The sequence below is a fragment of the Bufo gargarizans genome, chromosome 3 (assembly GCF_014858855.1).
Source record: "Bufo gargarizans isolate SCDJY-AF-19 chromosome 3, ASM1485885v1, whole genome shotgun sequence".
Taxonomy (NCBI): Eukaryota; Metazoa; Chordata; class Amphibia; order Anura; family Bufonidae; genus Bufo; species Bufo gargarizans.
The window spans coordinates 379781711-379802959 of record NC_058082.1 but is presented as its reverse complement, the minus strand read 5'-3'; the positions used below and the strand labels follow the sequence as shown (position 1 = coordinate 379802959).

Below are 21249 nucleotides of genomic sequence, written 5' to 3'. Positions count from 1 at the left end.
TCTATTCAGAATGCATGGGGATAATCCTGATCAGGATTCTTCCGGCATAGAGCCCCAACGACGGAACTATATGCCGGAAGACAAGAACGCAGGTGTGAAAGAGCCCTTAGAATATAGACAAATTTTTTAACTGAATACACTTATACCACAGGTCTTAAACGCTAAAATAGAATTGTTTGGCTTTCTGTGAAGGAGGTGATGCACTCTCGGCGATGAGGTACCCCAGAGGAGTTTTCTAAATCCGGGGTCCTCCTTACCGGGAATGCACCACCTCAACTACCACACATATTCTACCTTCAGACTTGGAGACATTTTCAAGTATAAAAGCACATTTTTCAGAATATCTGTTAGCAGCAATGAAAATATCTGTATTAGAAACATGAGATTGATGTTTTTGGACACAAATACACAAAAAACGCATTAAAACCGCAATGTAGATTACATGTTTTATTTTTTAGTGTTAAATGCCCCCAAACATGTTTCCAGTCTCTCTAGCTAATCAATACACTATAGGACTTTAAAATTATGCCAGATTGAATATGTATTTTTGAAATATGGTATTGTATGTAAAGCCAATGATGTCTTGAGCTGTTGGATACCATAATCCAGTTCCATATATTTAAGATGTGCTTGGTATGGTATATAAGGGCACATTTATTCATAGTCTAGTTACCACTGAAGGAGTGAGAAATTATATACGCTCCGAAACGCGTTTGGTTTTAATGAAGTATCTATGAAGTGCCCAAGTATTTTCTGAAGAAACAACTACAGATTTGCGGACAGCATACAGTGCAGTAATGCCGGCAAGGGACCAATCAGAGTGGCCCCTTGCCGGCAATCGATCCGATTGGTTAGTCTGTGCAGACTAACCAATCGAATCGCAGCAGTGAAAAAAATGCCGGTTTCAGGCTCTGATCTGCACTCTGCAGATCAGAGCCTGAAATCTGTGTCCTCGTGCCCCCCGATCTGTGCAGCCTCAATCTGCGCCCCACCTTGTGCCCACAGTGCCCCTCCTTGAGTCCGCCCCCTCCCCGCCCCATACATTCATTCCTCCTGCTGCCCCCCGCTCGGTCCCCCTGCTGTGTTTGATGGCGGTGGCTCCATTCTTGAGCCGCCGCCATCATCAGAGTGTCGGCTCTATGCTGACACTCTGCTGTAACCCCATAGATGCCGTGGCATCCATGGGGTTAATGGAGGGAGGGGGCTCCCTCTCGCCACCATCGGGGCTGCTGCGCTGCGATGGCAGCCCCGATGGTTGCCATGGCAACCGGATGCTTTGCAAAAGCGTCCGCTGTTGCCACGTACAGGGCATATGATTGTATTACACTTTGCAATGCAAGAGCATTACAAAGTATAGTACAGCCATCAGCCCCACTGGATCTTCAAGATCCAAGAGGGACTTGATAAAAAAAAAAAAAAAAAAAAGTAAAAATAAATAAAGTAAAATTAAAATAAATTGCCTTTTCCTCTGAAAAATTAAAAAACTACACATATTAGGTATCGCTGCGTCCGTAACGACCGTCTCTATAAAGATATCACATGATAGACCCCTCCGATAAACACCATAAAAAAATAAAAATAAACTGTGTAAAAAAAAAAGCCATTTTTGTCACCTTACATCACAAAAAGTGCAACAGCAAGCGATCAAAAAGGCATATGACCCCCAAAATAGTACCAATCAAACCGTCACCTCGTCCCGCAAAAAAGATACCCCATTTAAGACAATCGCCCAAAAAATAAAAACGCTATGGCTCTTAGACTATAGAGACACTAAAACATCATTATTATTTTTTGTTTCAGAAATACTATTATTGTATAAAACCTAAATAAATAAGAAAAAGTTTACATATTAGGTATTGCCACGTCCGTAACGATCTTCTCTATAAAACTATCACATGACCTAACTCCTCAGATGAACACTAAAAATAAATAAATTTGCCCCATAAAGTGTAATAATGAATGATCAAAAAATCCTATGTGCCCAAAAATGGTACCAATAAAAACCTCAACACTTTCTGCAAAAAACGAGCCCCTGCATAAGACGATCGGCAGAAAAAAAAAACAATGGCGTTCAGAAGACCAATCCAGCACAATCTGCCTTCCAAAAACCGTACGGCATTCCTTTCCTTCTGCGCCCTGCCGTGTGCCCGTACAGCAGTTTGCGACCACATGTGGGGTGTTTATGTAAACTGCGGAATTGGGGTAATAAATATTGAGTTTTGTTTGGCTGTTAACCCTCAATGTGTTAAAGAAAAAAAAATCATAAAATGGAAAATCTGCCCAAAAAATTTAATTTCATCTCCATTTTTCCTTTAATTCTTGTGGAACGCCTAAAGGGTTAGCAAATTTAGTAAAATCAGTTTTGAGTAACTTGAGGGGTATAGTTTCTACAATGGTGTCATTTATGGGGGTTTCAACTATGTAAGCCCCACAAAGTGACTTCAGACCTGAACTGGTCCTTAAAAAGGGGGTTTTGGAAATTTTCTTAAAAATTGTAAGATATGCTTCTAAACTTCTAAGCCTTCTAACGTCCTAAAAAAAATAAAAGGACATTTCCAAAATGATGCCAACATAAAATACATATGGGGAATGTTAAGTACCGTAATAAAAAATTTATTAGGTATGACTTTCTGTTTTAGAAGCAGAGAAATGGAAATTTTGAAAATTTGTGAATTTTTCACAATTTTTGGTAAATTTGGGATTTTTTCATAAATAAAGATGAAATATATTGACTCAAATATATAACTATCATGAAGTACAATGTGTCACGAGAAAACAGTCTCAGAATGGCGTGGATAAATAAAAGGGTTCCAAAGCTATTACCACATAAAGTGACGCGTGTCGGATTTGTAAATTTTGACCTGGACACTGGGGTATCAATGACCCTTGGTCATGAAAGGGTTAAACACAAAAAAAACTTCAGTTTTCATAGGTCATCGCAATTTTATCCCAACGCGTTTACCCCAGTGTGTAAAGTGGGCTCATCAGGGGACATGGATGCAAGATTTAGATACGCAGACAAACGCACGCACAATGATACGATAGTTTATGTGATGATAGGTGCTAGGGACACCTTCCCCCACCCCTGGCGTAGCTCATCTAGCTGTGTCTTGGCCCACCTGGGTTACTATGTATAGGTTAGTTCCTTATTCTCATAAAGTTTTTGCTATCTGTTTGCATATTAGGGTATCACTGCTGGACTTTTCAAGATTTAGATAGGCATTAGAGGTATTATTTAACAAATGACCCAACTTGGTGTCCAACAATTTATTTATTTATTTATTTTTTTAACGCCAGTTGATCATATCTAAAAGATACAAACCGGATTCCCAAAAAGTTGGGACACTAAACAAATTGTGAATAAAAACTGAATGCAATGATGTGGAGATGGCAAATGTCAATATTTTATTTGTAATAGAACGTAGATGACAGATCAAACGTTTAATCTGAGTAAATGTATCATTTTAAAGGAAAAATACGTTGATTCAAATTTTCACGGTGTCAACAAATCCCCCAAAATTTGGGCCAAGTAGCAATAAGAGGCTGGAAAAAGTAAATTTGAGCAAAGCGAAGAGCTGGAAGACCAATTAACACTAATTGGGTCAATTGGCAACATGATTGGGTATAAAAAGAGCTTCTCAGAGTGGCAGTGTCTCTCAGAAGCCAAACGGGGTAGAGGATCACCAATTCCCACAATGTTGCGCAGAAAGATAGTGGAGCAATATCAGAAAGGTGTTACCCAGCGAAAAATTGCAAAGACTTTGCATCTATCATCATCAACTGTGCATAATATCATCCGAAGATTCAGAGAATCTGGAACAATCTCTGTGCGTAAGGGTCAAGGCTGTGAAACCATACTGGATGCCCGTGATCTCCGGGCCCTTAAACGACACTGCACCACAAACAGGAATGCTACTGTAAAGGAACTCACAGAATGGGCTCAGGAATACTTCCAGAAACCATTGTCAGTGAACACAATCCACCGTGCCATCCGCCGTTGCCAGCTGAAACTCTACAGTGCAAAGAAGAAGCCATTTCTAAGCAAGATTCACAAGCTCAGGTGTTTTCACTGGGCCAGGGATCATTTAAAATGGAGTGTGGCAAAATGGAAGACTTTTCTGTGGTCAGACGAGTCACAATTCAAAGTTCTTTTTGGAAATCTGGGACGCCATGTCATCCGGACCAAAGGACAACCCAAGTTGTTATCAACGCTCAGTTCAGAAGCCTGCATCTCTGGTATGGGGTTGCATGAGTGCGTGTGGCATGGGCAGCTTGCATGTCTGGAAAGGCACCATCAATGCAGAAAAATATATATTCAGGTTCTAGAACAACATATGCTCCGATCCAGACGTCATCTCTTTCAGGGAAGACCCTGCATTTTTCAACAAGATAATGCCAGACCACATTCTTCATCAATCACAACATCATGGCTGCGTAGGAGAAGGATCCGGGTACTGAAATGGCCAGTCTGCAGTCCAGATCTTTCACCTATAGAGAACATTTGGCGCATCATAAAGAGGAAGGTGCAACAAAGAAGGCCCAAGACGATTGAACAGTTAGAGGCCTGTATTAGACAAGAATGGGAGAGCATTCCTATTTCTAAACTTGAGAAACTGGTCTCCTCGGTCCCCAGACGTCTGTTGAGTGTTGTAAGAAGAAGGGGAGATGCCACACAGTGGTGAAAATGGCCTTGTCCCAACTTTTTGGGGGATTTGTTGACACCATGAAATTCTGATTCAACATATTTTTTCCTTAAAATGGTACATTTTCTCAGTTTTAAACTTTTGTTCCGTGATTTATGTTCTATTCTGAATAAAATATTAGAAGTTGGCACCTCCACATTATTGCATTCAGTTTTTATTCACGATTTGTATAGTGTCACAACTTTTTTGGAATCCGGTTTGTAGATGTTGATATTCATTCAGCAAAGGCAATAGTGAGAAGGTACGGAAACCTTTTCTACTTGCGCAGTCTACCTCTTGGGAGGGGATTGCTAATGTTTCTATAGTGCAAACCTGTTAGGCTGCCACGTGGTCTTCTCCTTCTGCCTTTCCATCACTATTGGCTCCAGCTAAATTCTGCTTCTGTTATTCTGTTGGTAAGAAATTCTGCAAGTGGTGGCTCCCCCTGTAAGGAAGGGGTATGCTTCTCTGTAAAAAAATAGATAGATAGATTAACCCAGGTTGGAGTCCTCTCATGCTCTGTAAACCACTGAGATTGGAGAGAGGCTCCATCTTTCTATTCTGCAGGTTTCCTGTCCCCTGTGGTTCTCTCGTGGGGTCTAAAAAAAATGAAATTAAAATAATAATATATACAGTACAGACCAAAAGTTTGGACACACCTTCTCATTCAAAGAGTTTTCTTTATTTTCATGACTAGGAAAATTGTAGATTCACAATGAAGGCATCAAAACTATGAATTAACACTTGTTAATGTGTGAATTATATACATAAACAAAAGTGTGAAACAACTGAAAATATGTCATATTCTAGGTTCTTCAAAGTAGCCACCTTTTTGCTTTGATTACTGCTTTGCACACTCTTGGCATTCTCTTGATGAGCTTCAAGAGTTAGTCACCTGAAATGGTTTTCACTTCACAGGTGTGCCAGGTCTGTCAGGTTTAATAAGTGGGATTTCTTGCCTTATAAATGGGGTTGGGACCATCAGTTGCGTTGTGGAGAAGTCAGGTGGATACACAGCTGATAGTCCTACTGAATAGACTGTTAGCTGCTTTTTTTCTTGCCATAATACAAATTCTAAGTAAAGAAAAACTATTGGCCATCATTACTTTAAAAAATGAAGGTCAGTCAGTTCGAAAAATTGGGAAAACTTTGAAAGTGTCCCCAAGTGCAGTCACAAAAACCATCAAGCGCTACAAAGAAACTGGCTCACATGCGGACCGCCGCAGGAAAGGAAGACCAAGAGTCCCCTCTGCTGCGGAGGATAAGTTCATCCGAGTCACCAGCCTCAGAAATCGCAGGTTAACAGCAGCTCAGATTAGAGACCAGGTCAATGCCACACAGAGTTCTAGCAGCAGACACATCTCTAGAACAACTGTTAAGAGGAGACTGCGTGAATTAGGCCTTCATGGTAGAATATCTGCTAGGAAACCACTGCTAAGGACAGGCAACAAGCAGAAGAGACTTGTTTGGGCTAAAGAACACAAGGAATGGACATTAGACCAGTGGAAATCTGTGCTTTGGTCTGATGAGTCCAAATTTGAGATCTTTGGTTCCAACCACCGTGTCTTTGTGCGACGCAGAAAAGGTGAACTGATGGACTCTACATGCCTGGTTCCCACCGTGAAGCATGGAGGAGGAGATGTGATGGTGTGGGGGTGCTTTCCTGGTGACACTGTTGGGGATTTATTCAAAATTGAAGGCATACTGAACCAGCATGGCTATCACAGCATCTTGCAGCGGCATGCTATTCCATCCAGTTTGCGTTTAGTTGGACCATCATTTATTTTTCAACAGGACAATGACCCCAGACACACCTCCAGGCTGTGTAAGGGCTATTTGAACTTTAAGGAGAGTGATGGGGTGCTGCGCCAGATGATCTGGCCTCCACAGTCACCGGACCTGAACCCAATCGAGATGGTTTGAGGTGAGCTGGACCGCAAAGTGAAGGCAAAAGGGCCAACAAGTGCTAAGCATCTCTGGGAACTCCTTCAAGACTGTTGGAAGGCCATTTCAGGTGACTACCTCTTAACGCTCAACAAGACAATGCCAAGAGTGTGCAAAGCATTAATCAAAGCAAAAGGTGGCTACTTTGAAGAACCTAGAATATGACATATTTTCAGTTGTTTCACACTTTTTTGTTATGTATATAATTCCACGTGTTAATTCATAGTTTTGATGCTTTGTGTGTATCTACATTTTTCATAGTCATGAAAATAAAGAAAACTCTTTGAATGAGAAGGTGTGTCCAAACTTTTGGTCTGTACTGTATATATAAAATTTCATTTCAATGGGTCCGCAAAATTTCCGTTTGTCAGTTCTGCACAAAAATAGAACATGTCCTATTATTGTCCGCATTATGGACAAGGATAGTACTGTTCTGTTTCACAAAATACGGAATGCACACGGATGTCATCCGTATTTTTTTGCAGACCGCAAAATACATACGGTCGTGTGCACGAGGCCTTAGATTGGTTTGGGCCTGCCCTTAAAGGGGTTATCCCATGACTAATAAAAAAAATGAAAATCTGAGATCATATAATACATGACAATGCACAACACAGTGCTCTAGACAAAAAAAAAATACCTAGTAGCCATTGGCTCCTGAACTGAAAAACTTAGGAGCCAAATCAAATTTTTAGTCGCCAAATCGAAACTGAATCAAAATTTTGGTATCGTGACAGCGCTACGCCGATCAGATCGTAGTGTCGCTTTCGTCACCATAAAAAAGTATTGTGATACTCAATACTGCAAAAAAAAAAAACACACCAAAAAAAGCCACGTGCATTTTGCATTTTGACGCATTCGGCCCATAATAGAACAGTCCTATCCTATTTTTTGGGGTGACAAAAAAATGTCGAATGCTCATCGCATAGGAGATATTTTTTAATAATTTAATAGTTTGGACAGCGCTATGTAATTTTATATATTTTATATGTTAAATTGGGAAAGGGGGGATTTAAACTTAATATTTTAGGGTACTTTCACACTAGCGTTTTTCTTTTCCGGCATAGAGTTCAGTCCTAGGGGCTCTATACCAGAAAATAACTGATCAGGCATATCCCCATGCATTCTGAATGGAGAGCAATCCGTTCAGGATGCATCAGGATGTCTTCAGTTCAGTCATTTTGACTGATCAGGCAAAAGATAAAACCGCAGCATGCTACGGTTTTATCTCCCGCGAAAAATACTGAAGACATGCCTGAATGCCGGATCCAGCATTTTTCCCCATAGGAATGTATTAGTGCCAGATCTGGCATTTAAAATACCGGAATGCACCTGCACTAAATCCGGACCCATTCACTTCTATGGGGCTGTGCACATGAGTGGTGATTTTCACACATCACTTGTGCGTTGCGTGAAAATCGCAGCATGCTCTATGTTGTGCGTTTTTCACGCAACGCAGGCCCCATAGAAGCTAATGGGGCTGCGTGAAAATCGCAAGCAAGTGCGGATGCGGTGCGATTTTCACGCATGTTTGCTACGCTGAAAGTCTATTCACTGTATTATTTTCCCTTATAACATGGTTATAAGGGAAAATAATAGCATTCTTTAATACAAAATGCATAGTAGAAGGTCAATATAATAAACATTGGTGGCGCAATGCGCCCCCCCCCCCCCCCTCAATATAATAAACATTGGTGGCGCAGTGGGCAGTGCCAATGAGGGTTAAAAAATAAAATAAAAATTAACTTGCCTCCTCTAATTGATCGTCTCCTGTTCTTTCTTCAGGACCTATCAAAGGACCTGTGGTGACATCACTGTGCTCATCACATGATCCATCACCATGGTAATGGACCATGTGATGAGCTCAGTGACGTCACCACAGGTCCTGAAGAAAGAACAGGAGACCGCCAGTTACGCGATCAACTGGAGGAGGTGAGTTAATTTATTTATTTTTTGGCACCTCATTGGCACTTCCCACTAAGCCATAAATGTTTCTTATACTGGGGTTTGGGGGGGTGGGGCGCACTGTGCCACCAATGTTTCTTATACAAATACAGGAGGCGGGTGCTGGAATCAAATAGCCGGCACCTGACCTTTGTGACAGGGAGCTGCGATCAGCGACAGTTAACCCCTCAGGTACCGCACTTGAAGGGTTAACTCAACTGCCGCTGATTGCAGCTCCCTGTCACAAAGGTCGGGTGCCGGCTATTTGATTCCGGCACCCGCCTCCCGTAATTGCCTCCGGTATCTTTACAGTTAGGCTCCACCCAGGGGAACCTGACGGCGCCTCCTTCTCCCATGCTGCAGCGCTGGCCAATCACAGCGCTCAGCTCTCTCTCAGGCTATGAGCTGAGCGCTGTGATTGGCCAGCGCTGTGATTGGCATTGGGTCAGTAATGGTGTGGGGTGGCATTTCTTTGCAGGGCCGCACAGCCCTCTATGTGCTCGCCAGAGGTAGCCTGACTGCCATTAGGTACCGAGATGAGATCCTCAGACCCCTTGTGAGACCATATGCTGGTGCGGTTGGCCCTGGGTTCCTCCTAATGCAAGACAATGCTATACCTCATGTGGCTAGAGTGTGTCAGCAGTTCCTGCAAGACGAAGGCATTGATGCTATGGACTGGCCCGCCCGTTCCCCAGACCTGAATCCAATTGTGCACATCTGGGACATCATGTCTCGCTCTATCCACCAACGTCACGTTGCACCAACGACTGTCCAGGAGTTGGCAGATGCTTTAGTCCAGGTCTGGGAGGAGATCCCTCAGGAGACCGTCCGCCACATCATCGGGAGCATGCACAGGCGTTGTAGGGGGGGGTCATACAGGCACGTGGAGGCCATACATACTACTGAGCCTCATTTTGACTTGTTTTAAGGACATTACATCAAAGTTGGATCTGCCTGTAGTGTGTTTTTCCACTTTAATTTTGAGTGTGACTCCAAATCCAGACCTCCATGGGTTGAAAAATTTGATTTCCATTTTTAAATTTTTGTGTGATTTTGTTGTCAGCATATTCAACTATGTAAAGAACTAGGGGTGCACCGAAATTCCGGCGGCCGAAAATGGGCCTAATCCATTTCGGCCGATATTGGTACATATCGGCAGAAAATATGGTTGGTTATATACGTTCGGGCGGCCGGCCGGCGGCGCCCCTCATGCTGTGCCTCCTAAACGCTTGCCGCTCTAAAGAATCTCCGGCTCAGTGCTGCGCAGCCTGCTGTGTCTGCTCTGTGCTACTGCTGTTGTTAGTGTAGCGTGGCCAAGCTCTGTTCGGTCCGCGGTACAGGAGCTTTTGTTTCCTGTACCCGGCTGGACTGACAGGAAGTGCTCACTTAGTGTGCACTTCCTTTCAGTCCGGCCGGGTACAAGAAACAAATGCTCCTGTACCGCGGACCGAACAGAGCTCGGCCACGCTACACAGGCTACACTAGAGGTGACAAGGGAGGGGGGGGGGTGTAAAATGAGAGTGACAAGGGAGGGGGGGGTAGAATGAGAGTGACAAGGGAGGGGGGGGGTAGAATGAGAGTGACAAGGGGGGGGGGGTAGAATGAGAGTGACAAGGGAGGGGGGGGGAGTAGAATGAGAGTGACAAGGGAGGGGGAGAGACATTTTTTTAAAAATAACCACTTTGGGTGGCATTGTGTGTATAATATCTATGTATCTGTTTAACTTTATATTTTAATTCACTTTCCTTTTTTTTTTACGTTTTAAGTATTTGGGCAAAAAGGCAGTTTCAGTTTCCGGTCAAGGGCATCCTGAAGTTTCGGTTTCGGACCAGAATTTTCATTTCGGTGCACCCCTATAAAGAACAAAGTATTTCAGAAGAATATTTAATTAATTCAGATCTAGGATGTGTTATTTTTGTGTTCTCTTTATTTTTTTCTTTTAATTTTTTTTTATCAACTAATTTTTATTGGCATTTTGTAGAACGCTTTGTAGTGCTTTCCATAACCGGCTGTCCTGCCATGCCCTATTAAATAATCAGAAGGTTGTCCAATTTGTCCCAAATATTCTCAAATTTGTTAGTGACGTTCCTCTTTTCATATACACCCCTTTTCAGTCTAATAACCCTATTGAATCTGTTACTGTATTCTGTAATCATTGGCACTGATTACTAGCCAAAACACTGGATTCAGCAATCAGAAGGTTGAGGCTGGAATTTGAATGCAGTACACATTTATCCAAAACCTCCTTCCAAAATCTCTTCAGTTCCCATAGGGAAGTAGTATTTATTGCTGAAAGCACTATAAGGGGCATGGTTAATACTGAGAATTTTTACTGGAGACATATGAGACATATTACCTGCCCACTTCTTCACCTTGTTTTTTTTATTTTGCAGCAGTATATAAGGGGATGTTGAGAACCACACCATGAGCAGTATTGGGTATGGCAGCGGGGTGACGCTGTTTGGGCACCAGGATAAAGAGTTTGTGTTAACCCCTTAAGGACCCAAGACGTACATGTACGTAATTTCTTTGCGGTACTTAGACCCGTGACGTACATGTACTTCATGGGGGTCGGGCGGGTGCAGATGCTGCGCCCGCCCGATCCACGACAGGGTCCGGCAGTCACTGATAGTTGGGCCCCTGCTGCATGCACCAGCATCGTGCTGCTGTGACGGGGACCCGATGGCATTGAAGGCAGCCTGATGCCTTCCTTAGGCATCGGGGCTACCTTCCGGTGGAGAGCCTATGAGAACCAGCCCCCTGGATCTCACAGGCAGGAAGCTGTATGAGTAATACACACTGTATTGCTCATACAGCCAATGCATTCCAATACAGAAGTATTGGAATGCATTGTAAAGGGGATCAGACCCCAAAAAGTTGAAGTACCAAAGTGAGACAAAAAATAGTGAAAAAAAAGTTGGGAAAACAAAGTTTTCCCCCCCAAAAATTGTTAGAAGTAAAAAAAAAAGCAATTTTCCCCAAATAAAATTGTTGTAAAAAAAAAAAAAAAAAAAAATAGGGGGGAAAAGAAAAGTAGACATATTGGGTATTACCGCGTCCGTATCGACCGGCTCTATAAACATATCAAATGACCTAACCCCTCAGATGAACACTGTATAAAATAAGAACTGTGCTAAATAAACAATTTTTTTTTTTGTCACCTTACATGACTAAAAGTATAACACCAAGCGATCAAAGGCGTATGCCCGCCAAAATAGTACCAATCTAACCGTCACCTCATCTCGAAAAAATGAGCTAAGACAACCAATGAAATTTCACAGAATATCGGTATAAATTATCGGCTATCGGCCTGAAAGTTCAGATTATCGGTATCTGCTCTAAAAAATCTATATCGGTCGATCCTTAATGGCAAGCGATCAAAAAGTCATATGCACCCCAAAATAGTGCCAATCAAACCGCCATCTCAGTCCCGCAAAAATTGTACCCTACCTAAGATAATCGCCCAAATACTGAAAAAACTATGGCTCTCAGAATATGGAGACACTAAGACATGATTTTTTCGTCACTGGGCACCGGAGAGTGAAAAAAACACACCTCTGGGCACCTTGGAGCCTCATTAGCATAACATTTTATATCAAAACTACAAAACGAAATAAAGTAAAAAGAAGACTGCTGGAAATAAGGTACTTTAGTGAACATAGCGATGGTGCCAGCTTAAAATGGTAAAAGCAGGTGACAGATTCCCTTTAAAGTTATCACCACATAAAGTGACACATGTCAGATTTGCAGAAAAATGGCCAGATCCTTAAGGTGAAAAATTGCAGGGTCCTTAAGGGGCTAAGGAGGTGGGGAGGATAATAGTTAAGTGAAGAATCTAATGTGTCTGAGTGGCAAACTCTGCAAAGATGATAATGTGTGTGAAAGAAGCCACCATGGCGGTCTTTAACGATTGGAGAAGATGAGTAAAGAGAACATCTGTATCTGAGGAAAAGGTCGCTGGATTTAATAGGTATGTAGAGCTGTTTTCTCCTGTTTGTCTGGTCTTTTAAGCAGTATGTGGTTGGTAGAGCTGCCTCGTTGCTGTGGCCTATGTCTCACCTTCTTCACTATATCTTACTTTGAGACAACTAGAGGAGGAGAGAAACTATACAGCTGATGCTGGCCACCATAGAGCTTTTGAAGAGGTGTTCGCTTCTGGGGAAGTATTTTGTGCTGCACTATGGTATTGGGTTCTGCTGGGGCAATATATTATGCTGACTTTTATTTGGTTCTCCATTGCCATATTTGAACAACTATATAACTTTTTTTTGTATATATATTTTTGGAGTTTTGTTTTGAGTGCTTTATTTATTGTGTAATTGTATATGTAAAATTGGGAGAAGGGATGATTTTGAATCTTTACTATTTTTTATTTTTTTATATTTTAGTACACTTAGGGCTGTTTCAAACGAGCGGATGCCGTGCGTGACATCTGCCCAAAAAAAAAAATCACTTTAGTGGGGTGACAGAAGCCCTTTAAGCCCTGCTTGAGGCAGGGCCTAACATGGAGTTTGCTATTGCAGGCCTTGGAGCCTTCATAAGGCCCCAGGCTGCCATAGTATCTGATTGTGGTCCTGAGTTTTGTCACGGGGACTCTGATACGAAGACATACTGAGCTCCCTTGCTCTGCCTAACCTCTTGGGTGCTGCACTTACCATATGAGGGGTTACTTGACCAGGATCGAAATGATCTTTGATTATGGTTAATGCCAGCACATGTCAGATAGCATGTATGGAGTGGACACAGCTTGTGAGCCTACTTAGTACATAAGACTGATTTTATCCATGGGTCATTAAGGGGTTAAAACTGTCTTGCGCAAGTTTGCTTTATTACTGTTGATACAAATTGTGACATTCAAGACAACTATGCAAGAAACTGAATCTGTCTATCCTCTAGACTTCTGCCTTCAGTTTCTGTCATAGGAAGAAGCTAGTTCCTATCGGTAATATAGACTCGTCGGTCTTTGTTAATATTTTTTTTTTTTTTTTTATGTAGTTTTGTGAGCCAAAACCAGAAGTGTGTTGAAAGTGTATAAGAAAAATAAAGCACCTATATGATAATGGGTTGCATCAAAAGAGGCATAGATGCCCGTGATGAGAACATAGTCCTACCACTTTACAAATCACTAGTCAAACCACACATGGAGTACGGTGTTCAGTCCTGGGCTCCTGTGAACAAGGCAAACATAGCAGAGCTGGAGAGGGTTTAGAGGAGGGCAACTTAAGTAATAACTGGAATGGGTGGACTACAGTACCCTGAAAGATTATCACAATTAGGGTTATTCACTTTAGAAAAGACAACTGAGGGGAGATCTAATTACTATGTATAAATATATCAGGGGGCAGTACAGAGATCTCTCCCATCTATTTATCCCCAGGACTGTGACTGTGACAAGGGGACATCCTCTGCGTCTGGAGGAAAGAAGGTTTGTACACAAACATAAAAAAGGATTCTTTACAGTAAGAGCAGTGAGACTATAGAACGTTCTGCCGGAGGAGGTGGTGATAGTGAGTTCACTTTAGTGAGTTCACTAAAAGAGTGAACCCCCCCCCCCCTCACTAAAGTAAGGAAAATTGGCTTCTACCTCATTATTTTTATTTTTATTTTTTTATTTTTTGCCTTCCTCTGGATCGACTTGTAGGATAACAGGCCGAACTGGATGGACAAATGTTCTATTTTTATGAAAATTTTTCCTCCAGCATAGGGTTGGGCGCTATACCGGTATCATGATATACCGTGGTATTAAAAAAACGATGATATTGCTGTTTCCTTAATACCGCGGTATATTTCGTGACGTCATCGCTTTAAAAACTGCGTCCGCGGCTGCCCTCCCCATCATTATCTACCAGTTTCTTCTAGCAGCCGCTCCTCCTTCCTGCTCCGAATGTGCTGCCTCCGCCCACCGACTGACGTCTCACGTCGGAATCAGGTGACGCCCCCAGGCTGAGTTGAGCAGCGCAGTGCAGTACAGAGTCGGCTCAGTCTCCAGTGAACCGAAGGTCAGGAGGGACTTACAATGTATAGTTATTGCAGGGACTCAGAGAATCGTCTAAGAGTTTATTATGCTGCCCCCCCATACTGTAATGTCTCCTTGCGGCTGCACTGCTGCCCCCATACTGTAATGTCTCCTTGTGGCTGCTGCTCTCATGATCATGTCTCCTGCTGGCTGCTGCCCCATAGTCCATTATAACGTCCCCTTGTGTCCCCCCCCATACAGTATAACGTCTCCTTGTGGCTGCCCCCATACAGTATGTCTCCTTGTGGCTGCCCCCATACAGTATGTCTCCTTGTGGCTGCCCCCATACAGTATAACGTCTCCTTGTGGCTGCCCCCATACAGTATAACGTCTCCTTTGTGTGTTTTTTTTTCTTTAAAACGGGTATTTATCGCAATATATATCGTTATTGCGATAAATTGTTTAATATAGTTATCGTCTGAATATTTTTGATATCGTCCAACCCTACTCCAGCACAACTCTGAGAAATGTGTACAGTCAAATGGAGTGAACACTGCTACCAACCAAGCTGGGTACCATTGCTGCAACCCAGTATTGATGAGTGAAAACAACAATTCCTTGCACATAAATCATTAAAATAAAACATTTTAAAATGGACAAGCAGAGGGCAACGGGTTTAAGAGGCGGTCCACCTTCTTCCTCAGGGTCTGAGGAGGGCAGCTGACATTCTTGCATAAAACACGACTTTAGACTTAACTGCACAGCATTATCATGATTTATAGTGCCGTGCGTCTCTGCCTGACATAATTTGTAATCATTTTTACTGACTGCATTGCGTCTGTACAAATCATTACAGTTGAGGTCCCTCTCTAACCGCTTGCATGCAGTGGGCGCCATTGCCCTCTGCATGTTATGGGTTAAACCTCCTGGATCGATGCTCCTTCGGGTCTGGGCTGCTAGATCAGGAGTGTGTCTCTCATGTTAGAGCTGAGCCCCTGCTCTCCGCTGCACTGGAGAACTGTGCAGCGCTTAGACTGGGCCACAGTATCCCAGCCTAAGGCCCCTTAGTAAACAATGTAAAAAGGAGTATGGGTGGTCACTAAGGGTTTAATATCTCGGGCTGTGTAACAACTACACATTCGAGACTAGTTTTGTTTGAGAGCTGACAATCTAAGTTTTTAAATAAGATTGTGGTTCTAACTAGGCTGCTTTTCAACTGAACTGATCACAAGTTGACTTCCAGATTGAAAAATGGGTATGCCATTTCCACTAGATAACTTATTGTGGTGGGAGTTCTACAAATGGGATCTTCACTGATCCGGAGAACACAGTCCCACAGTTTGAACATGCGCCCTGCTTCCCCATTTATTCTCTCTGGGACTGCTGGAGCTAGCTGAGTGCTTTACTCGGCTACCTGCCACTCTATAAAGACAGGGATAATTGAGCCCCTGAATTGGGGATAATTTCAAGATGACCCTGTTAATACAAAATACTTGAAAAGCTCAATACAGTTACCTCTTCTGTCTTATGTCATACACAAAATGGTGGGCGAAAAATTATGTTTTTTTTGTTTTTTTTTGCTTATTTCAAAGATTGAATTATTTATTTATTTTTTCTGTGCTGCTAACAAATTTTATCATATTTTATTTTATTTATTTTTCTTTTTCCACCACACAGTTCTTCCTATGACACCAATACAGAACAGCGTGTTGCAGTTAAAAAACTCTCCCGGCCTTTTCAGTCTATCATACATGCCAAGCGTACCTACAGAGAACTTCGTCTGCTAAAGCATATGAAGCATGAAAATGTGAGCGTTTCTTTTCATATTTTATTGATCATAATTACTGATGGATGTATTATTCGAAATTTGTTCTGTATAGTGGTTTGCTTCCTATTTAAAATGTGCTGGAATATTGGTAAGAAATAGTAAAAAAGAAAATAAAAAATTCTGTCAAGTCCCGTGTGGCACACTATCCACCCCTAATTCATGTACCATTTTACAGAGATATCAGTACAACCATACAGCCCATTGCAAAGGCACAAATTACCTTGCTACATTTTGCATGGGAGTCGCAGCGATTTGTCACGTGGGACGTGACATATAGTTGTTTTTTCTCATTTTAGGCAGCAATAGTGGTACTGTTGCGGTTATGCAGCAATGGTGAGGTTGCAAAATTAGGGTGGATAGCAACAGTGGTGTTTTTACATTTATAGTAAATAAAAGAAGTTAAAAAAATAACTGCTGCAACGAACTATGAGGCTACGGCCGTTCCTACAAACAAATGTGTTCATCTGGTGTATACATTATAGATAAGTAATGTTTGGTATTTAAAAAATGCGCTCCAGGTTTTTGTTTTGTGTGTATATAGTGCAGGATAGGCTACTATTAGAAAAAGGTAGAGACTCTTGTGTACCTATTTTATTTGATGTGCAATTTGTGGGTTATCTGCCATATTGATTCCTTCTTCCTCTCAGATATGGTTTTCCTAATAATAAATCTTACATTACTAAATCATGCTTGACTTTGCAGAGACAGGGGAGACCAAGTCTTGTCACACTGCACTGCTGAGTCCTGTGTAAAGGGCAGCCATCACAGAACAGTGAAACCGAACTGCTATCCCCACACACTGCAGGGTCTCCATGCAATCCTAGGTGATGCAGCTTGAGCCTGTCTTCTGTCTCAAGCTGCATCACCTAGGATTGCATGGAGACCCTGCAGTGTGAGGGGACAGCCTGTCTTCTGTCCCCCTGGTCAGCTATTACAGATCAGTATATACAGTACAGACCAAAAGTTTGGACACACCTTCTCATTCAAAGAGTTTTCTTTATTTTCATGACTATGAAAATTGTAGATTCACACTGAAGGCATCAGAACTATGAATTAACACATGATGTGGGATTATATACATAACAAAAAAGTGTGAAACAACTGAAAATATGTCATATTCTAGGTTCTTCAAAGTAGCCACCTTTTGCTTTGATTACTGCTTTGCACACTCTTGGCATTGTCTTGTTGAGCTTTAAGAGGTAGTCACCTGAAATGGTCTTCCAACGGTCTTGAAGAAGTTCCCAGAGATGCTTAGCCCTTGTTGGCCCTTTTGCCTTCACTCTGCGGTCCAGCTCACCCCAAACCATCTCGATTTGGGTTCAGGTCCGGTGACTGTGGAGGCCAGGTCATCTGGTGCAGCACCCCATCACTCTCCTTCATGGTCAAATAGCCCTTACACAGCCTGGAGGTGTGTTTGGGGTTATTGTCCTGTTGAAAAATAAATGATGGTCCAACTAAACGCAAACCGGATGGAATAGCATGCCGCTGAAAGATGCTGTGGTAGCCATGCTGGGTACACTTTCAAAGTTTTCCCAATTTTTCGGACTGACTGACCTTTATTTCTTAAAGTAATGATGACCACTCGTTTTTCTTTACTTAGCTGCTTTTTGCTTGCCATAATACAAATTCTAAGTAAAGAAAAACGAGTGGCCATCATTACTTTAAGAAATGAAGGTCAGTCAGTCCGAAAAATTGGGAAAACGTTGAAAGTGCTCCCAAGTGCAGTCACAAAAACCATCAAGCGCTACAAAGAAACTGGCTCACATGTGGACCGCCCCAGGAAAGGAAGACCAAGAGTCACCTTTGCTGCGGAGGATAAGTTCATCCGAGTCACCAGCCTCAGAAATCACAGGTTAACAGCAGCTCAGATTAGAGACCAGATCAATGCCACACAGAGTTCTAGCAGCAGACACATCTCTAGAAGAACTGTTAATAGTAGACTGAGACATGGGAATGACATTTGCCCTCAATTTTGGGGGGAGGAGTCTACAATTCCTGGATGTGGTTGAGGGCGATGAGTTGGTCACGGAGGGCTTCCTCCACTACGACAGCTGTCATCCATGGAATGTCAAGAAGGCCGTGCCAGACTCAGGCGCATTAACAGCAGGAATAGTGGGTACCAAAAACAAGCACTTGATTTAAGGCAGCGTCTATTGGCCAGAGGCTATCCAGAGGATCTGCTCAACAAAGATATAAAAATAGTGCAGTCCTTTTCCAAGGAGGATTTATTAAGGAGTGGTACATGTGGAGAGAAGAAAGGAATAAAACAGAAGGGGGAGGTTAGAGGGGATCCTAGGTTTGCATTCTCCTTTAAGTATAGTCCCATGGCCAAACGTATACGCTCAGTGATACATAAAAATTGGGACATTTTGAGGAGAGATGCAACCTTGGCCAAATTAACAGATCACAAACCTATCATATCCTTCAGAAGAAGTCACACAATCAAGGATAGGCTTGTAAGGAGCAGGTTCCAGACCAGTAAAAGGGGTAACTGGCTTAGGAGCAGTATCCCTGTTGGCAACTTTCGTTGCGGCACCTGCTCATTTTGTGCAAACGACTCTCAAAAGAAATATGTTGAGTTCGGTGGCACCCAACACAGGGTCAAAAGCTTTATTAACTAACTGCAGGAGTACCTATGTAGTGTGATTGCGGCCGATTCTATGTTGGGAAAACAATTAGGTGCCTCTTTGAGAGAGTTAGACATTTTAATTATGTGAAAACTGGTAAAGGCTGCCCCAGGTTCATAGAACATGTAAGAAACACACATGGAGGCAGAACTGATTGTATTTTCTTCATGGGGCTTGAGACTGTGCCTACCCCTCTGCAGGGGGGAGACAGACACCGTCTCCTCCTGCAGAGGAAAGCGAGGTGGATCCTGCGCACCCAGGCTCTGGGTGAACTGGGTTTAAATGACAGGAACAATTTAAGTTCCTTTCTGTAATTATACATTGTTGCAAACACTGATTATTTGTGTCACTATATTATATTGCCTGTTATTTGTTGTTTTTTTGATTGCTTGTTTTGATATATTTATACTGACCTTTAATGAAGGCACAGCTGCTTTGTCAATTAGCACTGACTATCATTGGTGCCGCTATAAATGGGTGACGCGCATCACATGCGCTGACGCAGAGCCTGAGGAATCGCTTGCAAGCGCGAAGCGGCCGTTTGCTCTTCTCATGCATGTCTAGAATTGTCTGCCCCTTGCCTGTTGGAATAAAGTACCTGCTTGATTTTCATCACACTGGTGAGTGCCGCTGCATTTTTCATTTCTCCACTACTGCTATTTAACCATGAAGGAGAGTGATGGGGTGCTGCGCCAGATGACCTGGCTTCCAGTCACTGAACCTGAACGCAATCGAGATGGTTTGGGGTGAGCTGGACCGCAGAGTGAAGGCAAAAGGGCCAACAAGTGCTAAGCATCTCTGGGAACTCCTTCAAGACTGTTGGAAGACCATTTCAGGTAGCTACCTCTTGAAGCTCATCAAGAGAATGCCAAGAGTGTGCAAAGCAGTAATCAAAGGCTACTTTGAAGAACCTAGAATATGACATATTTTCTGTTTCACACTTTTTTGTTATGTATTTAATTCCACATGTGTTAATACATAGTTTTGATGCCTTCAGTGTGAATCTACAATTTTCATAGTCATCAAATATATATATATATATATATATATATATATATATATATATATATATATATATATATATTCTTTTTTATTTTTATTTTTTTTGTATCCGATTTGTCAGTGGCTAAATTGGGATATAAATTTAGTACTCCATGGAAGTGTCGTACTCCCTGAAGCAACCAATAATGCAGAGGCCCTGATGATCGGGGCACATGTCACACTGTGTAGTGGTTTAGTGGTGTCTTTCCGTATCCCCCTCCTGTGACACACTCTGCACCTTTTTTGGGTCGATCCCTTCTTTCCAGTATGGGGGACCACACCTGGTAATTGTTGGCCAGGGAAGATCTGGCGCCTCCAGTTTCCGAGGCACTCTGGCCTGCTCTTTCCCGGTCAGAAAAGATCAGGTCCTTGAGGACTGCCTCATCGAACTGAAGGACTGTCCCTGTGTTGCCAGCGCTCTGGGACAGCACAAAAGAGTTGTGCAAGGCAACCTGCACCAAGTAGACCGCAACTTTTTTGTACCATGCCCTGGTTTTGCTTATGGCGTTATGACTTGAGGACTTTGAAGATAGATCAACTCCTCCCATATACCGATTTGTAGTCGACGATACAATCGGACTTGGGGACCATTGCCGCGGTACCTCGAACAGGGGTGATGCCGTTATCATGAATTGTGGACAGTACAAGGACATCCCTCTTGTCCTTATCTGACCAGCAACAGGTTTCCAGTGGTAAGGGCACAGGTCTCGCCCCTGGGGATAGGTACCTGGAGGGGGTGGGTAGGGAGGCCATGAGGATTTTTCGCACGGTCCCACAAGCGACTGGAACAAGGGGATACTAGTATAAAAGTTATCCACGTACAGGTGGTAAACTTTTTTTTTTTCTAGCAGTGGGTGCATAAGGTCCCACACAAGTTTCCTGCTGACACCCAGAGTGGGGGGACATTCTGGGGGTTGAATACGGGAATCTCGCCCCTCATGCACATGAAACTTGTAAGTGTACCCTGAGGTACTCTCAAAAAAATTTGTACAGCTTCACGCCTCACCTCGCCCGCTTAGAGGGAACATACTGGTGGAAAAGGAGTCTTCCCTTGAAAGCAATGAGAGATTCATCAACTACGAACTCCCTTCCAGGTACATAGGCCTGTAAAAATTTGGCCCCAAAGTGATCGATGACCAGCCTGATTTTGTACAGGCTTCATAGGCAGGATCACCTTGTGGGGGACATGCTACGTTATCTGAATAATGCAGGCATTTCCGGATGGCC

At 42.7% G+C, this 21249-nt stretch overlaps 1 protein-coding gene across 6 annotated transcripts in view; it reads left to right on the top strand.

Moving 5' to 3' along the window:
* The window catches only part of LOC122933278 (mitogen-activated protein kinase 14), a 247058-nt gene that overhangs the window by 20220 nt on the left and 205589 nt on the right, over positions 1-21249 (top strand). For all 6 annotated transcript variants that reach the window (XM_044288156.1, XM_044288160.1, XM_044288159.1 and 3 more), the window contains exon 2: positions 16204-16333. In XM_044288156.1, the coding sequence (XP_044144091.1) occupies positions 16204-16333 (130 nt within the window). The remainder of the gene's footprint in view (positions 1-16203; positions 16334-21249) is intronic.